The sequence below is a fragment of the Ambystoma mexicanum genome, chromosome 8 (genome assembly GCF_040938575.1).
Source record: "Ambystoma mexicanum isolate Mex_15411 chromosome 8, UKY_AmexF1_1, whole genome shotgun sequence".
NCBI lineage: Eukaryota > Metazoa > Chordata > Amphibia > Caudata > Ambystomatidae > Ambystoma > Ambystoma mexicanum.
The window spans coordinates 1,133,530,961-1,133,546,908 of NC_090929.1; the positions used below are offsets into that span (position 1 = coordinate 1,133,530,961).

General features: G+C 50.8%; 1 protein-coding gene across 2 annotated transcripts in view; it reads left to right on the top strand.

The window, feature by feature from the left end:
* Window positions 1–1,461: 1,461 nt before the first annotated feature.
* Window positions 1,462–15,948, top strand: part of RBP3 (retinol binding protein 3) — a 146,778-nt gene continuing 132,291 nt past the window's right edge. For both annotated transcript variants that reach the window (XR_011268684.1, XM_069611187.1), the window contains exon 1: window positions 1,462–4,564. Coding sequence is in view for 1 of the 2 variants with exons in the window: in XM_069611187.1 (XP_069467288.1) it covers window positions 1,553–4,564 (3,012 nt within the window). In the remaining variant the exon portion in view is untranslated. The remainder of the gene's footprint in view (window positions 4,565–15,948) is intronic.

Genomic DNA, 15,948 nt, shown 5'->3' on the forward strand with positions numbered 1-15,948 from the left:
GAGGTGGCTGCGGATTGTCCATATTACACTCAACTCCTCCAATTTGTGTGAGCACTTGATTTTCCACCTGCATGAAATCAGGTGGATTCCTTAGAAAACCATTGATAAACATTGTCTGCAAATCGTATTTTCAGATGGTATTTAATTTCTCATGAGGTAGATTAGAAAATGAAAGCGTGAACATTACTTCGCCTCATTTTGGTCCTTTCCTTCTCTCTCAGCTTTCTGAAGGTTTAAAATTGGGATTTGAGAGATCTGACCGCAAACGTTTTGTTCGTGGGTAGACTGCCCACAGTGAAACTGCTCGGGCCCCTGTTTTGACAGTTATTGAAAAAAGGGGGCGGGGGGCGAGCAATTTTTGGCCCCTGCCTCTGTTGTTAAGAATGCAGGGGACACCCCCGCAGCCCCTGAGGCTGCAGATACTGAACATGGCGAGCGGGGGACAAGCCTGCCACCCCCGCTCCTCACGTTTGGTATTTTCAGACCCAAATTCTTAGAAAAAATGGGAACTAATAGTAGTGACCGAATTCGGTCAAATCTGCCATGCGTTCACATTTTTTCGAACAAATTGTGTGATACCTAAAATTGCATGCAGGGGAACTCCCTGCACAAAGGTTGCCCCCTGCATGCAAGTGCTTATCTGCTGTTATAGTGCCCTGGTGCATTCCCTCATGCATCACATGGCTGCGCTGTGCAAACGCCTGCATTGAAATGCCAGTGATGGAGATAGTTATCCCAGGAGGATACTGTCATTTGTCCATGTATTCCTGTTAGAGATGTGTGATTTGAAGCAGTGTTAGCTACTACAAACGCATTTCATACACAGTGTTTATGAGATCATCAGAACATAAAACAATAATGACGAGTGTTTGAAATTGTCTACATTATCTTGACTGATTGTCCGTTTTAAATGAGCTTTAAATCTACAATATCTCTTCCTGGTTTGCCGCCAGCTGCAAATTCTCTCCACACAACGCTGGCAAGTGATCAATCTAAATGGCTACTACAATCTGTTCAACTCTAGAGAGATTGCGTAGTGTGACTGCCTATTTCCAGGAAGGATTTCTTAGGTTTATTATCTCACTGTGGCATCTACAGGAGTGCATTATGGGTAATCAAGTAGATCGCTGCACCACAGTGACATTTCTGTTAACAGAATTCATGACTGGTCTCAGTCTACGTCATCGCAGGTAGAGTATGTAAACAAACTTCTTTATATATTGCTCTATGAAAGTAAATCCGGTGTAATGGTGTTTCAGGCAACACATGCCTCACCTGCAGGAGCTTCATCCCTTCTATTCATGGTTTGTTCTGCATGACCCCTGCATGACACAGCACTGTAACAAGTGTGAAGGATAGTAACAGCTTGGATGACCTTGGGCACTTCAGACTAATAGGATTACAGGCTTAATACAGATAAAAGAGGCTGATCTCCTACGTGTCCTCCAATTTATTGCAGGACTCGCCACAGACCGACAGATCTGCAGACGGAGTCGGGCTACTTGTGGTTAGCGCACTTCAGGATTCTGTTCATTCTTGGATTGTATTGACAATGATCGCTAAGAGGCGGCTCACGTTGTCCGTCATCTTTCTTTTCTGTGTTCATGCGTCGGCTGCTGATCAAATCTTCCACCCAACGCTGGTGATGAACCTGGCAAAGGTCCTACTGGATAATTACTGCTTTCCCGAAAATCTTGTTGGTATGCAGGAGGCCATTGAGCAAGCTATTAAAAGCGGGGAGAGTCTCCACGTGGAGGACCCAAACACGCTGGCCAGTGTGTTCACCTCTGGGGTGCAGGGATTTCTGAATGACCCCCGATTGGTGGTATCATATGAGCCACAAGTACATGTTCCTGAGACGAAAGACGAAACAACGCCAACACTAGAGCAATTACAGGCACTGATTGCCCATTCTGTCAAATATGAGCTTCTGGAAGGCAATGTGGGCTACCTCAGAGTGGACAACATCATTGGTCTGGAGATGGTGATGAAAATTGGGCCTCTGCTGGTTAATAATGTCTGGAAGAAGCTGATGCCGAGCTCCTCTCTCATCCTTGACCTCCGGTACAACAGTCAAGGTAAGGTCTCAGGGATCCCATTCATGATATCCTACTTGGTAGAGGCCGAGCCCATTCTACATGTTGACACAATCTATCACCGTCCCTCAAATACCACCACAGAGGTCTGGACCCTGCCAGCCTTGATGGGTGAGCGGTACAGCAAGGAAAAGCATGTGGTGATTTTGACCAGCAAGTACACACAGGGCATCGCAGAGGATGTGGCTTACATACTGAAACACATTAACCGTGCCATTACAGTGGGAGAAAGGACTGCGGGTGGCTCAGTGTGCATTGAGAAGATGAAGATTGGTGAATCTGACTTTTACATCACTGTGCCAGTGTCAAGGTCTATCAGTCCAATCACTGGTCAGAGCTGGGAGGTGAGTGGGGTCATTCCCTGTGTGGCGGTGAACGCAGAAGATGCTTTGGGCAAGGCAAAAGAAATTCTCTCAATAAGAGCTGAAATCCCTGCCCTTGCAAGGCACCTCATTGACATTCTTAGGACACATTACTCATTTGTGGAGCGGGTGCCAGCTCTGGTCCAGCACATACTTACCATGGACTACTCTACAGTTACATCCGAAGAATATCTTGCTGCAAAGCTGAACTATGAGCTCCAGTCAGTTTCTGAAGACCCTCGATTGGTCATCAGGCTCCATGCTGACCTCCCAGCCATACCATTGGACTATCCTGTTGGCGAGAATCTCCCAGAAGATGAGACAATTCTCCAAGCTCTTGTGAACTCTGTCTTTAAAGTGAGCATTCTTCCAGACAATATTGGTTACCTCCGATTTGATGAGTTTGCAGATGTCTCAGTAGTGGCGAAACTGGGTCCTTATATAGTCAACAAAGTCTGGGATCCAATTGTAGACACGGAAAACCTTATAATTGACCTGCGATACAATTCCGGGGGACCTTCCACTGCTGTGTCATTGCTACTGTCCTATTTCCAAGAAAGTGATTCACATCAGCGTCTCTTCATCCAATACAACAGATTGAGCAACACCACAAAAGAATACTACACTGTACCCAACTTGGGAGGGAAGTCATATGGTGCTAAAAGAGGTGTCTATGTGCTCACTAGCCACCGCACTGCTACAGCAGCAGAAGAGTTTGCATACCTCATGCAGTCCTTAAGCAGAGCCACCATCATTGGTGAAATTACATCAGGGACTTTCTTCCATTCCAAGTTATTCAATTTGGGGGGCACACAATTGACAGTCAATGTTCCAGTCATCAACCTGGTGGATAACAATGGGGAGTGCTGGCTGGGTGGAGGTGTAGTCCCAGATGCAATTGTTTTAGCCGAAGAGGCTTTAGACAGAGCCAAAGAAATCATTGCTTTTCACCCAGAGGTCTACGCTTTAGTGGAAGGGATTGGAGAACTTCTGCAAGTGCACTACGCAATCCCAGAAGTTGCGGGTAAAGTAAGCACTGTTCTGCGTACAAAGGGATCTGAAGGCTCTTATCGGTCAGTGGTGGATTATGAGTCCCTGGTCTCTCAACTCACTGTGGATCTCCAGGACACTTCAGGAGATCACCGTCTTCATGTCTTCTACAGTGATGAGGCACCAGATGCATTGGAAGATCAAACATCACACATTCCTTCTCCAGAAGAACTCAACAGCATCATTGATGCATTATTTAAGATTGAGGTATTGCCAGGGAATGTGGGTTATCTCCGGTTCGACATGATGGCAGATGCTGATATCATTAAGGTTATTGGACCTCAGCTGGTGAATCTTGTGTGGAATAAAATTGTGGACACCCGTTTGTTAATTATTGACATGCGGTTCAACACCGGTGGGTATTCCAATGCCATACCAATATTCTGCTCCTACTTCTTTGATCCAGAGCCCCTTCAGCATCTCTACACTGTCTTTGATCGTAGCACCTCTGAGGAAACAGAAATATGGACACTACCCAAAGTTGCAGGGGACAGATATGGGTCAACAAAGGACATATATATCCTCACAAGTCATCTGACCGGCTCTGCAGCAGAGGCCTTTACCAGATCTATGAAGGATCTCAACAGGGCTACTGTGATTGGCGAGCCTACCATAGGTGGCTCACTGTCAGTGGGTGTGTACCGTGTGGGAGAAAGCCACCTGTATGTTTCCATCCCAAACCAGGTGGTAATGAGCCCCATCACAGGGAAGGTGTGGAGTGTTTCTGGGGTAGAGCCCCATATCACAGTGCAAGCAAGTGACACCATGAACGTAGCTCAAGAAATCATCAGCCTTCGGGCCAAAGTCCCAGCCATTTTACAGACCACGGGGAAGCTTGTGGCAGATAACTACGCCTTTGCAGACACAGGGGCAAATATTGCAGCCAAACTTCTTGCCATGATTGACACAGCCAGCTACAGGTTGATTAAATCTGAGGTCGAACTAGCTGAAAAACTTTCAAGTGATCTTCGGACCTTGTCTAATGATGTGCACTTGACAGCGCTGCATGTTCCAGAAAACTCCAAGGACCACATCCCAGGAGTGGTGCCCATGCAGGTAAATGCTGTCATGCAGGTCTGTATGCGCTACCGACACCCATCCAACACAATCCATGTTAGGTACATAAGAGATGCTTTGTTTGTATTTTCTGGAACATGGGTCCTGAAAATGCAATTTTTTACATATGATAGAAAACAATTTAACATTAACACACGATAAATGAAGAGGCAAGGGAGGGAGAGGTGTGGATACGAGGATGGGAGGGGAGGACATTCAAGGTGAAAAAACAGGCATTGTGGGTAGGAGCAACAAAGGACATATGGGGGAAGAAAAGAGGGTGGGCTCGCGAGCATGCAGTTGTGAAACTGCAAGTCGAGAAACGACACATCGGGCGTGTGGCATGATTCGTATATAGCAACCCATGATGACAGGTATCATGTCAGGAATGACAATGAAAATGCACATTTTGGCTTGGTCTACTTTTTCCATCATTTCATTGCATAGGGCCTCATTACGACCCTGGCGGAGTGGGTTTACGCCAGCGGTATTCGCGGCGGACCCTTCCGCCCTACTACGAGTTCCCGTAGCGCCATGGAGCGGTTTCCGCCTGGTTTTTCCGGGCGGAGAAATCCATGGCGCTACGGGACCTTGTTGTTAATTACGCCACCGTATTTTACGGTGGCGTAATTAACGCCTTCCCCACTCCCATTATACCCTATGGGGCAAAAATGGGAATGGGGAAGGGTAAAATGGGGAATGGGGATTTACCGCCCCGCCAAGGTCGGAATGGGGCGGTAAATCCGCCAACCCCCATGGCGGTATTGGCAGCTTTCCGCCGTGCTCCATGGTGCATATTGCACCACGATCTCCGCCAGGGTCGTAATGAGGGCCATAGTCTTGAGAAGGAAAAAGAGAGAGGCTGGATTGAGCTGTGGAATTGCTTTGGCATGCAGTGTCTCCATAGCAACAGCACTTGTAATACTAAAACATATTGGCGAATGCAACTAACAATATATTATCTAATACAATAGCATGACATCTGACTATGCAGTTGACTAGTCAAGAGATCCTACTGCAAGCCTTAAAACTGGGCAGTTCTTCAGGACAATTTTCTATTCAGTCAGTATCTTTTTTTAATCGGCGTCACAATGAAGCATCTAACTTTACTAAATTCCTTCCATCCAAGCCATCAGTTGTGCCGTCTTTCGAGATTTTAAATGCACAAAAAACGGCCAACGCCTTCCAAAACTGGATGCCAAATATTTCGGTAAATGAATTGAAACAATCACTTCCATGCCTAACTGTTCTTGATACCAATTGCCTTTTTTTATTTTATTTCAGTGTCTCATTTGACACGTGCCTCCACTTCCTGTGCACTGAATGCAGGTACCTCGGCTTAAATGCCTCACTGAGTCCATGCCTCCTCTCCCTGTGCACAGCAAGGAGCAACCTCGGTTTGAACGTCTCATTGAGTCCATGCCTCCTCTCCTTGTGCAGAGAAAGGAGGAACTTCGGCTTGAATGCCTCCCTGAGTCCATGCCTCCTCTCTCTGTGCACAGAAAGGAGGAACTTCGGCTTGGATGTCTAATTGAATCCATGCCTCCTCTCCCTATGCACAGAATGATAAACTTCAGCTTGAATGTCTCTTTGAGTCCATGCCTACACTTTTTCTGCCCAGAATGGAGTCGCCTTGGCTTGAATGTCACCTTGAGTCCATGACCACTCTTCCTGTGCACAGAATGGAGGAACTTCAGTATGAATGTCATGTTGAGTCCATGCCCCCACTTCCTGTGCCCAGAATGGAGGAGGTTTGGCTTTGATGCCTCATTGACACCATGCCTCCACTTCCTGCGCTCAGAAGGAGGAACTTCAGCTTGAATGTGTCCTTGAGTCCATGCCTACACTTTTTCTGCCCAGAATGGAGTAGCCTTGGCTTGAATGTCACCTTGAGTGCTTGCCTCCACTTCCTTTGCTCAGAATGGAGAAACTGTAGCTTGAATATCTCATTGAGTCCATGCCTACTCTTCCTGTGCCCAAAATGGAGGAACTTCAGTATGAATGTCACGTTGAGTTCATGCTCCCTCCTCCTCCGCTCAGAAGGGAGGAACTTTGGCGTGAATGTCACCTTGAGTCCATGCTCCCGCTTCCTCTGCCCAGAATGAAGAAGGTTTGGCTTGGATCCTCATTGAAACCATTTTTGCCCAGAATGCTGGTACTCTGACAAACCTCTTGGCTGCTCCTTCTCCATTGTCACAGTTACTCTTGAACAATGGGAGGCCCCCAACTACTGACTTCCATTTATTTTGCCACGGATGGCATGATTTCAAAAGTTTTAAGTATGTACTGTACACATTTTGTCTCGTAAAAAAATAGAATGGCTTCCAAATGATTATCTGTGGGCTTTCAGAATGCTCTCTGCAAAATGTCAGCTAAATCGCTTCTTCCATTCCCATGTTCTTTATCGGTTTTCTAAGTACATTACAAGAGACTGTAGTGTTTCCCTATGCATAAATGACTGCAATGGGATTGTGTGAGTTTATCAAAGGCTGCCAGACATCACATTGAGCACAGCCCCTGGAGAAATAAACAGGGTGGAACTGGGACAAAACAGAATAATTCCTGCACCAAACAAACTGGTCTAAAATCCAATTTTCTGACTTTTCACAAAATACCATTTTATTACCTGGAGGTAACATGTGTTCCAACATGTGTTGGAAATGGTGAAATTATATAGCACATTTGGTCAGTTACATTGCTTAAAGATACCAGGTACAGAGTGCACTAAGTTAATTAATTTGGCTGGGCACACCGTCCTCCGTGAGTTGTAGTTCCGGCTCTTCGAATATTGACCTACTGCCCTATGATCCAGGCTAGGCCTTCAGATAACATGAAAGAAAAACTCTTCCTAAACATGCTGCAGCTCCATGCCATGGGCTGCAGGCTGAGGTTTCCCCCTTCATGAATAGTCAGGCAGAAATACATGAGGGGTCTATTGCTTCCTGGCAGGCAGCTGGCAGTGTGAGCACCATGCAGATGTCTACCACAGGGCACCATGCTACTTTCTGCAAGAGCGATGTGGGGTACATGTAGCATATTACCTAAAGCACCAACCGTGAGTCCTGTGAAGCCCAATAAGAAGATCATGGCTAGTGATGGGCAAACATTTAGGAGACCATTTTAATTTTTGAATGGTTCGAGGTCCTGCAATCTTTCAAACTATTCAAGAGATTTACCCCTAAAGGACTGGGGATCACTCGGGGCACCTATTGTAGAGGAAAGGCTGCTTTCAATCCCTTCATGTCCCTATAGCATGCCCCACTGCCATACTGGGAAGGCAGTCCTCTGGGGAGCTGTTGGGTATGGTAAACATTTTATTTTCAGTGCGCTAACATTTAGAAATATAAAAAAAATGTGTTGGCACTTCTTGGGGTGCTTGGGAGGAAACTGGCCAGAGCTTTGCTTTCAGGGATGAAGGTTGCTTGTTCGTCCTCCCCTCCAAAGTCAACAGACAGTATTTTTTCTTTTTTTATTGTGATTTAGTTTATTGCAAACCTTTTACACATAAGTAGACTCACATCTTAAAACGTCATCCTTTTTACACTTTCTCTGTGTTTTACATTCCCATTTGTCATTTTTGGTCCATTAAAAACGTATATGGCATCCTGTTCACTCATATCTGCTAAGCAATTTTCTCCTAATAAGAACATGCTCCACCATTCTTCTAGCAATAAGGTTTTGCCATTTATGACGTGGGCCAAACAAAACGTTGTTCTTTCGTTGGTCAGTGCAGGGCACACTGTCATAAGGTGTTTCATTGTTTCACTGCAGTCAGGGTGATTACAGAAACGGCAGATGTTATCATTACAGTTCTGTTGTTTCTGAACATGCAGCCGCTCCTTCGTTGCATACAAGTTTAATCTCAGATGCAGAAACTGGTTTTGGTGGTATCCACTAGGAAACTTTTGCAGGCATTTCAAGGCCATGTTTAATGCTCGAGTTTCGTGTGATAAATTTAGCACTAATTAAGCAATAGAACCCGAGCGTCATAATGCCCCCGACGCTCAGGTTCTATTGCTATTAGTACCCCGGCCGCAAAATTTGCATGACCGGGGTACTAAAAGCTTTTTTTTTGTCCCGAAACGAGAAAAAAAAAGAAAAGAAAATGGCTGCTGCCATGGAAAGGGAAAACGGAGTCTGTTTTCCCTTTCCATGGCGGCCATCGGGAGCGGACGCGCTGGGAACACAAGTGTTCCCAGCGCGTCCGCTCCCGAAAAAGGATCAAAAAGAAGGTAAGTGGGATTGGGAGGGTGGGAGTGGGACGGGGGAAGAGGAAAAAAAAAAAAAAAAAAACGTACCTGCGTCCCCGGCAGGGGACGAGGAAGCCCCCAGCCATGTGGAGGCGCAGAGCGGGGATGGCCCCGCTCCGAGTCTCCACATGGCTGGAGGCTTCCCTCGTCCCCCGCCGGGGATGCAGGACCAAGAAGGTAGGTTGGTGGGGTGGGTGGGAGGGAAGGGAATTTAAAAAATAAAAAAAAAGACTAACCCGAGTCCCCGGCTGGAGGCGAAGGCAGCCTCTCAGCCACGGGGAGGTTCAGAGCGGGGATGGCCCCGCTTCGAGCCTCCTCTTTGGCTGAGGGGTTGCGACGCCCCCCGCCTGGGACAAAGGCTGTGGAATCCCGACGGAGAGATTCCTGGCTGGGTAGGGACCTGGCGAGAGCCAATCAGAATGCTTGTTGCATTCAGATTGTCTCTCGCCGGGTACTAATTTGTATTGTGCCCTCTGTTCATGGTTTGATGGGTCCAATCTTCTCTCTTTATTTTGTGTTTTACTGTGCAAGGCTTGGTCATCAAAGTCTCCAATGTTGTCTCCAAATGGAGCAGATGAAGCAAACATTTTTCGTACCACTTCTTTAAGAGCCAGGGATAAGGTCCAGTTTGCAGAGGTTTTTATTCTGTATGGAATTGCAGCTTCAGGTATAACTATTTTCTCCAGGAATGTTAACGATTTCCATACAATGACTGATTGTAGGGATTGGGGCCCTAATTTACCTCTAATAGCGGCAACTGGAAGATTCTTGGTAGTTTCAAGGTTGCTTTCCAGAAATTTCCTTCAAGCACATTCCACATTTTCCATGAACGATGTATACCCGTGTCACCTCCATATGTTAAAATGGGCACCACTTATTGTTTATAAAATGGGAGTAAAGGCACCATGGTGAATTTTCCGTATATTGCATGTAGAGTTGCCCCCTCTGTTGCTAACATTTTGGTTTTGCTTTGAAGTTCACCCAGCCATATATTTCTCCAATCGTTTTATTGTAACAGATGCCAAGATAACGAATTAACTCTACCTGCTGCAATTCTTCACAGCCTAGTTTCCACTTGAAACCCTTTCCTTTTTTGCCGGTGTTATTGTCAAATGAGATAATTTTAGATTTTTTTATGTTCATTACCAAGTCATTGCTGAGCATACATTGTTGCAAGGAATCTAAGAGCTGTTGGAGCCCAATTTGTATGTGGTTGAGCAGAACTCATCTGCATAAATAATCGAAGATGGCGCCTGGTTGTTGATCTTCAGTGGAAAGGTTTTTTTCGTTTTTAGAGCGAGCGACAATTCTGCTAAGTACAAATTGAAGAGAGGTAATCTCTCTTGATAATTCTCCTTCTTTGTTAAGTCTTATTTGCATGGACGTATCTGTATGAAAAGCCTCAACAACTTGTAGCAGCTCAGTTCGGCAAACCCAAGCCTGTAGTTTAGCCCATAACTTGGGTCTGCTCACGCTGTTGAAGGCTTGTTTTAGATCAATAGACACCAAATACAGATTAGATTTATTTTTAATCAACTGTCATTTCATAACATTGAGGAGAAAGAAGTTGAGTTCAGTGCCAACACCCTTCGTGTACCCTGTTCGTCTAATATCGATATCTGACAAAAATGACCATCTTGTTAGCCTTTTTTGTAAATTTGATGCAAAGAGTTTACCAATTACATCCAATTGGGCTATTGGCCTGGAATTTGACGGGTCTGCTCTGTCCCCCTTTATTTTATATTGTGACAATGATGGCTGTCGTCCATGTCACAAGTCTGCACCCTGCAAAACTGCGAATGGTCCCCCATAACTCAAGTGAGAACCCCAGTGAAACTGCAGACTGTCACCCCTAAGTTCAAGTGGCACCCAAATTGTGGGTCTTCACCCCTAAATCCTATCAGCCCCCTCAAGTTCTGACACCCCCTCCACCCCCATTAACCTCCAACCACTTCCCCAGGCAACCCCTGCTAGTTTGCCCTCCTCCCACCATCCTCACTGACCTCCACCCACTACCCCAGGCAGCCCCCTCAAGGTCTCACACCACCCACAATCCACACTGACTTCTGACTACTACCCCATGCAGCTCCCTCAAGTCCTCATACCACCCACCACTCACACTGACTTCCACCGACTTCCCAAGGCAGTGCTTGCCAGTGTGCCATCCTCCCAAAATTCCGAATGACCTCAAACCACTACCCCAGGCAGCCCCCTCCAGTCCTCACACCACTCACCACCTGCACTGACCTCTGCCCACTACCCGAGGCAGCCTCCTCAAGTCCTCACACCTCCCTCTACCCCCACTCACCCCCACCCATAACCCCAGGCAGCTGCCTCAAGTCCTCAAAGCACCCACCGCCTCCACTCACATCTGCCCACTACCACAGGCATCCTCCTCAAATCCTCCCACCTCCCATGACCCCACTGACCTTCACCCACTACACTGGGCAGCCCCATCAATTCCTCACTCCTCTTACCATCCACACTGACCTCCACCCGCTACCCCAGGTAGCCCTCTCATGTCCTCACACAACCCACCAGCCCCAAAGGCCTCCGCCCACTACCCCAGGCAGTCCCTGCTAGTTGCCCTCCTCCCACCAGCCACACTGGCCTTTGACCACTACCCCAGGCAGCCCATGCTAGTTGTTCTCCTCCCACTAGCCCCACTGACCTCCACCCAATAACCCAGGCAGCTCCCTCAAGTCCGCCCACCTCCTACCATCCCCACTGACCTCCACCCTCTACCCCTGGAAGCCCCTTCAAGACCTCACACCACCCACCACCCCCACTGGCCTCCGTCCACAACCCCAGGCAGCCCCCTCAAGTCTTCCCACCTCCCACCATCCCCACTGACCTATGCCGCCTACCTCAGAAAGCCCCTGTTTGTTTGCCCTCCTCGCACCATCCCCACTGACCTCCACCCACTACCCAGGGCAGCCCCCTGAAATCCTCCCACCTCCCACAACCCCACTGACCTACGCCCGCTACCCCAGGCATCTTCCTCAAGTCCTCACACCTCCCACCACCCCCACTGAGCCCCACCCACTACCCCAGGCAGCCCCCTCAAATCCTCCCACCTCCCTAGACCCCCACTGACATCCACCCACTATCCCAGGCAGCCCCCTCAAGTCCTTCCACCTCCCACCATCCCCACTGACCACCATCCACTACCCCAGGCAAACCCTCAAATCCTCCCAACTCCCACAACCACTGCTGACCTCTGAACACTACCCCAGGCAGCCCCCACAAGTCCTCACACAACCCACCATCCCCACTGACCACCATCCACTACCCCAGGCAACCCCTCAAATCCTCCCAACTCCCACGACCCCTGCTGACCTCTGAACACTACCCCAGGCAGCCCCCTCAAGTCCTCACACAACCCACCAGCCCCACTGGCCTCCACTCACTACCCCAGGCAACCTATGCGTGTTGCCCTCCTCTCACCACCCCCACTTACCTCTGCCCACTCCCTCAGGCAGCTCCTGTTAGTTTGCCCTCCTCCCACCATCCCCACCAACCTCCACCCACTACCCCAGGCAGCTCCCACAAGTCCTCACACCACCCCCACTGCCTTCTGCCCACTACCCCAGGCAGCTCATGCTTGCTTGCCCTCCTCCCACCACCCCCACATACCTCTGCTCACTACCCCAGGCAGCCATTGCTTGCTTTCCCTCCTCCCACCACCCCCACATACCTCTGCTCACTACCCCAGGCAGCCCATGCTTGCTTGCCCTCCTCCCACCACCCCCACATACCTCTGCCCACTACCCCAGGCAGCCCATGCTTGCTTGCCCTCCTCCAACCACCCCCATTTACCTCTGCCCAATACCTCAGACAGCCCCTGCTAATTTGACTTCCTCCCACTACCCCCACTGACTTCCACCCACTACCCCATACAGCTCCCTCAAGATCTCACACCACACACGACCCTCTGTAAGCCCCATCCACTATGCCAGGCAGTTCCCTTAAGTCCTTACACCTCCCACCATCCCCACTGACCTCTGCCCACTACCCCGGGCAGCCCCTGTTAGTCTGCCCTCCACACCCACCTCCACAGACCTCCACTGACTACGCTAGGCAGTCCCTGCTAGTATGCCCTCCTTCCACTACCACCACCTACCTCCACCCACTACCCCATGCAGCCTCCTCAAGATCTCACACCACCCACCACCCCTACTGACCTCCACCCACTACCCCAGGCAGCCCCACAAGTCTCACACCTTCAACCATCACCACTGACCTCTGCCCATTACCCCAGGCAGCCCCCTCAAGCCATCACACCACCCATCATCCCCACTGGCTTCCACCCACTACTCCAGGCAGCCAATGCTTGTTTGCCCTCCTCCCACCACACCCACTAACACAGCCAGTCCCTGTTAGTTTGCCCTCCTCCCACCATCCCCAATGACCTCTGCCCAATACCCCAGACAGCCCTAGCTAGTTTGCCTACCTCTCACCACATCCACTCACCTCCACCCACTACCCAAGGCAGCCCCTCCAGTCCTCACACCACTCAACACCTACACTGACCTCTGCTCACTAGCCGAGGCAGCCCCCTCAAGTCCTCACACAACCCCCACCCCCAATTATCTCTGCCTACTTCCCCCGGGCAGCCCCTGCTAGCCTGCCCTCCTCCCCCACCCCCACTTACCTCCGCTGACTACCCCAGGCAGGCCCTGCTAGTTTTTCCTCCTCTCACTACCCCCACTGACCTCCACCCACTACCACATACAGCCCCTCAAGTCCTCACACCACCCACCACCCCCTATGACACCCATCCACTACCCCAGGCAGTCCCTTCTTGTCCTCACACCACCCAGCACCCCACAGTCCTCTGCCCACCATGCAGCCCCCTCAAGTCCTTACACCACCTACCACACCCTATGGCTCCTGCCCACTACCCCAGACACCCCCTCTAGTCATCACACCACTCACCACCCCCACTGACCTAAACCCACTGCCCCAGGCAGTCTCCAAGTCCTCACGCCACCCACACTAACCTCAGCCTACTACACCAGGCAGCCCCTGCTTGTTTGCCCTCCTCACACCACCCCCATTCACCGCTGACCACTACCCCATGCAGCCCGTGCTATTTTAAGCTCCTCCTCCCACCCGCCATTGACCTCCACCCACTAGCCTATGCAGCCCCCTCAAGTCCTCATACCACCCACCGCCCCCACTGACCCCGTCAATATGCCAGGCAGCCCCCTCAAGTCATCACACCACCCACCACCCCCACTGACCTCTGCCCACTACCCCAGGCAGCCCCTGCTAGTTTGCCCTCCTCCCACCATCCCCACTGACCTATGCCCACTACCCCAGGCAGCCCCTGCTTGTTTGCCCTCCTCGCACCATCCCCACTGACCACCACCCACTACCCAGGGCAGCCCCCTGAAATACTCCCACCTCCCACAACCCCACTGACCTACGCCCGCTACCCCAGACATCTTCCTCAAGTCCTCACACCTCCCACCACCCCCACTGAGCCCCACCCACTACCCCAGGCAGCCCCCTCAAATTCTCCCACCTCCCACGACCCCCACTGACATCCACCCACTATCCCAGGCAGCCCCCTCAAGTCCTTCCACCTCCCACCATCCCCACTGACCACCATCCACTACCCCAGGCAAACCCTCAAATCCTCCCAACTCCCACAACCACTGCTGACCTCTGAACACTACCTCAGGCAGCCCCCACAAGTCCTCACACAACCCACCATCCCCACTGACCACCATCCACTACCCCAGGCAACCCCTCAAATCCTCCCAACTCCCACGACCCCTGCTGACCTCTGAACACTACCCCAGGCAGCCCCCTCAAGTCCTCACACAACCCACCAGCCCCACTGGCCTCCACTCACTACCCCAGGCAACCTATGCGTGTTTGCCCTCCTCTCACCACCCCCACTTACCTCTGCCCACTCCCTCAGGCAGCTCCTGTTAGTTTGCCCTCCTCCCACCATCCCCACCAACCTCCACCCACTACCCCAGGCAGCTCCCACAAGTCCTCACACCACCCCCACTGCCTTCTGCCCACTACCCCAGGCAGCTCATGCTTGCTTGCCCTCCTCCCACCACCCCCACATACCTCTGCTCACTACCCCAGGCAGCCATTGCTTGCTTGCCCTCCTCCCACCACCCCCACATACCTCTGCTCACTACCCCAGGCAGCCCATGCTTGCTTGCTCTCCTCCCACCACCCCCACATACCTCTGCACACTACCCCAGGCAATCCATGCTTGCTTGCCCTCCTCCAACCACCCCCACTTACCTCTGCCCAATACCTCAGACAGCCCCTGCTAATTTGACTTCCTCCCACTACCCCCACTGACTTCCACCCACTACCCCATACAGCTCCCTCAAGATCTCACACCACACACGACCCTCTGTAAGCCCCATCCGCTATGCCAGGAAGTTCCCTTAAGTCCTTACACCTCCCACCATGCCCACTGACCTCTGCCCACTACCCCGGGCAGCCCCTGTTAGTCTGCCCTCCACACCCACCTCCACAGACCTCCACTGACTACGCTAGGCAGTCCCTGCTAGTATGCCCTCCTTCCACTACCACCACCTACCTCCACCCACTACCCCATGCAGCCTCCTCAAGATCTCACACCACCCACCACCCCTACTGACCTCCACCCACTACCCCAGGCAGCCCCAAAAGTCTCACACCTTCAACCATCACCACTGACCTCTGCCCATTACCCCAGGCAGCCCCCTCAAGCCATCACACCACCCATCATCCCCACTGGCTTCCACCCACTACTCCAAGCAGCCCATGCTTGTTTGCCCTCCTCCCACCACACCCACTAACACAGTCAGTCCCTGTTAGTTTGCCCTCCTCCCACCATCCCCAATGACCTCTGCCCAATACCCCAGACAGCCCTTGCTAGTTTGCCTACCTCTCACCACATCCACTGACCTCCACCCACTACCCAAGGCAGCCCCTCCAGTCCTCACACCACTCAACACCTACACTGACCTCTGCTCACTAGCCGAGGCAGCCCCCTCAAGTCCTCACACAACCCCCACCCCCAATTATCTCTGCCTACTTCCCCGGGCAGCCCCTGCTAGCCTGCCCTCCTCCCCCACCCCCACTTATCTCCGCTGACTACCCCAGGCAGGCCCT